The sequence below is a fragment of the Anastrepha ludens genome, chromosome 2, assembly GCF_028408465.1.
Source record: "Anastrepha ludens isolate Willacy chromosome 2, idAnaLude1.1, whole genome shotgun sequence".
Taxonomy (NCBI): Eukaryota; Metazoa; Arthropoda; class Insecta; order Diptera; family Tephritidae; genus Anastrepha; species Anastrepha ludens.
In genome coordinates this window covers 80809104-80812098 of record NC_071498.1, presented here as the reverse complement: position 1 = coordinate 80812098, position 2995 = coordinate 80809104, and the positions used below count along the sequence as shown (strand labels likewise).

General features: G+C 40.3%; 1 protein-coding gene across 1 annotated transcript; it reads right to left on the bottom strand.

Annotated features, from left to right (window-relative positions):
• Positions 1 to 324: 324 nt before the first annotated feature.
• Positions 325 to 2573, bottom strand: LOC128858269 (uncharacterized). The gene is made up of 2 exons (XM_054094418.1): positions 2494 to 2573; positions 325 to 1089 (listed from the first exon to the last, which is right to left on the bottom strand). The coding sequence occupies exons 1-2, from the start codon at positions 2506 to 2508 to the stop codon at positions 412 to 414; spliced, it is 693 nt and encodes a 230-aa protein (XP_053950393.1). The 5' UTR covers positions 2509 to 2573; the 3' UTR covers positions 325 to 411.
• Between the last annotated feature and the right edge of the window lie 422 nt (positions 2574 to 2995).

Below are 2995 nucleotides of genomic sequence, written 5' to 3'. Positions count from 1 at the left end.
GTATGTTTGCATGTGCATACTCGGCTGCAGAACCTACGCTCAGCTTCTGCAGTAATCTTCTACATGCTTTTCAGAATAAATGTTCGTGGGCCGTCCTGATGGATTTATTTTAATTTGTAGCCGCTTGCCCACGCACACACGTGCACGAAGGGGCATTTGTTTTTCGCAGTGCGGTATTAAAGGAATTCGTTTAACAACTGTGTCTTACTTCCACTGCCAATCCGTTGAGGACAGTGCACGGTTGAAGGATTCCCTAAACTTTCACCGTAAAATTCCAGAAGCTTCTTTTTGAAAAATATTTTGGTATGTAGTATTTATTGCATGAATTTATGAAGAGTTATAACCTGTTTAGCAATGAGTACTTAAAACAAAAATATCAGTACGGCAAATGGCTATGAGCAAAAGCCATGTTTACTGTCGAAAACGGCGCAGGCTAGGCGGCAGGTATTCTTGTGGTAGTGGGTTAGCAGGCAGGTACTGAAAGGCGGGACCAGGTGGGACTGATGCAGCAGCGACTGGCACCCGCGAAGCAAAATTTAGCACTGGGGCTATTCCTTCGTTGGAATTACGCGTTGAGCCGGGCAAACCATTATATTGGTGTTGAATTGCGAGCTGAGCGTTTATGGCATCCTGTGGTGTACGGTATTTGACAAAGTGCACTTGTGGTACGTTTTTCGGCTGTGCGTTCTGTAATTGTTGCGTCAAGCTGCCGATGTCAGCTTGTTTGGTAAGCACATAAATGGCGGTTTTCTCATCTGCTGCTTGTTTGGCTAAGCTGAGGGCGGCGTTTTCTACAGCCGCGTTGTGTGGTGCCTTGATAAAGACAACGCGCAAACTTTTCTTCAATGCACTGGCAACTTGTTGGTGACCAGCAATCGCTTCTTCAGGTGCCGAGTAGCTGTAGAACTGTTTCCGGTATTCTGTGTTCGCGGATGCAGAAATCGGTTGTGCTGCGGCAGTGGTAGATGGAATGGATAAATCCGTACTCTTGGCTCCGGGCGTGAAGGAAAGTCCTTGCTCAGAGTGTGGCACAGGATGGTAGTTGTAGCCTAGTTTATCGGCACAGGCTACGGCCAGTAAGCAAACGACCTGGAAATTGAGGAATGTAATGAGAAAATTTTATTAACAAATTGTATTAACATATGTGTCTATAAGTAGCTACTCAGGCCGTCGTAGACGAACGGGCTGGTGCATGACTACCATTTGGTTTCCTCGAATTCGAAACTCGGCACTGCTCGGCAAGTATTGACAAACCTACAAGAGTATTTCTGCATACAAATAATATTTAAAAACAAGTAAAGAAATGCTAACTTTGGTCGGGGTGGAACTTTATTTTTTTGTTATATTTTATTGGCTACAGGAAGTTTAGGCTTTTGTCCGAGGTCTTATATTAATGCCATATCTAACTGGAGTGGGGAGCAAGTATATTAGTTATTGAGTTACACGCCCTTACCGAAAATGGATGCCCACTAGTCAACTATATCGTACTTGCGTCGTATGTATTTTTATTGGCTCCGCTTTCGCCTTATTCATAACAGAGATATCATTTTTTTCTGGAAAATATCGTTATAAGGAAGTTGGGCGTAGTTATTTACCGATTTTAATATTTTCAAAACCAAACTACCTTAGATAAAGAGTAATTTGTGTCCAGGTTTATATGAAATATGTCAATTTGTCATGCGCCTGGACGGAGGGAGGGATAGGCATGGCTAATCGCCATGTAACTCTATTCCTTTATGCTTTTGCATACAGCCTTTATGTGAGCAAAGTGTAATACCCTAGTGAACAAGCGTGTGCTGGTATAATAAATTAGGTTCGATTTGTGTATGACTCGCGTATTTTACGGTACAATGTTTCACTTTAGTATAGGGAATATTTGTAGTTGTAGAAAATATATCATACAAAGATGACGATTAATATATTGTGCATCGTTTACTGGGCCTTTAGCCGAGCTTCTCGTTCAATTTGCGATGTGTGTTAGTGCCGGCTACGAACAGGAGACGGTTATGGTTTTTATAAAAAGCTTCTTCATGGCAAAACTACACTCGGAGGTTAGTCATTGCCTGCCGAGGGACGACCGTTATCGCAGTCATATCGCACCCTAAATACAAAAGGGGCACAACTCAAAATTTTCCACACTCGAGCTTGACTTATCACACTGAAATTTGCCATGTAAGCTTATAACAGTCCTACCAAAAAACAAAAAATTTATTTTTGCCATATGTTATCCGCGGACCGTTTTATTGATAACGTCTCGTTCATATTTGAGCAGAAGTACATTTTGAGTTGTGACCCTTTTGTATTTAGGGTGCGATATGTTCCCAATGGGCTTCGAAATCAAATGCACCTAATAGTTTTTATACACAAACCCACTCGACTACGGTGACGGGCAAAATAAACATTGCAAAATATAATTTTCTACTTGATAAGTCACCAATTTAATTTTTTAAAGTTATGTGAAGATTTACAAAACTATTTTTGATTTGCACTTACGATGAAGTTTCTCATTATTAATACTTTTGGATCAATCCCGAAACACTGGGTGTTGTCACTTAACAATGCAAAAGAAATGTGTTGAGCCTACTTTGTTTGCAACGCTTTTTATACAAGTACAAAGATTGTTTACAATTTTTGTATGTAAGGCAAGCCCCATAAATAGTGTGATGAGTTAAGCAATACGCAGACAGGAACGCTATTAAAAATGGAATGTAAGTTCAAGTTCAACAATATCGTCAACACAATATTGCAAAAGAAATTTTTGACATATCTAAGCCCACTTAACTAAATACCTAAACAATTTAAACAAAAAGCATTAAAAATGCACACAATAACTGATTTAAAATGTAAACCCTTGTCGGATGGAGCGGTCTGATAGAGGCAAATCATCCCAGCAGGAAAAACTACTAGTTGTGAACAAGAATAATACCAGTTCACTTTCAGCTCGACCAGTTCGCTCTATCTTTTTTCCAAGTTAGCAAGTGGTGATGCCCTACAA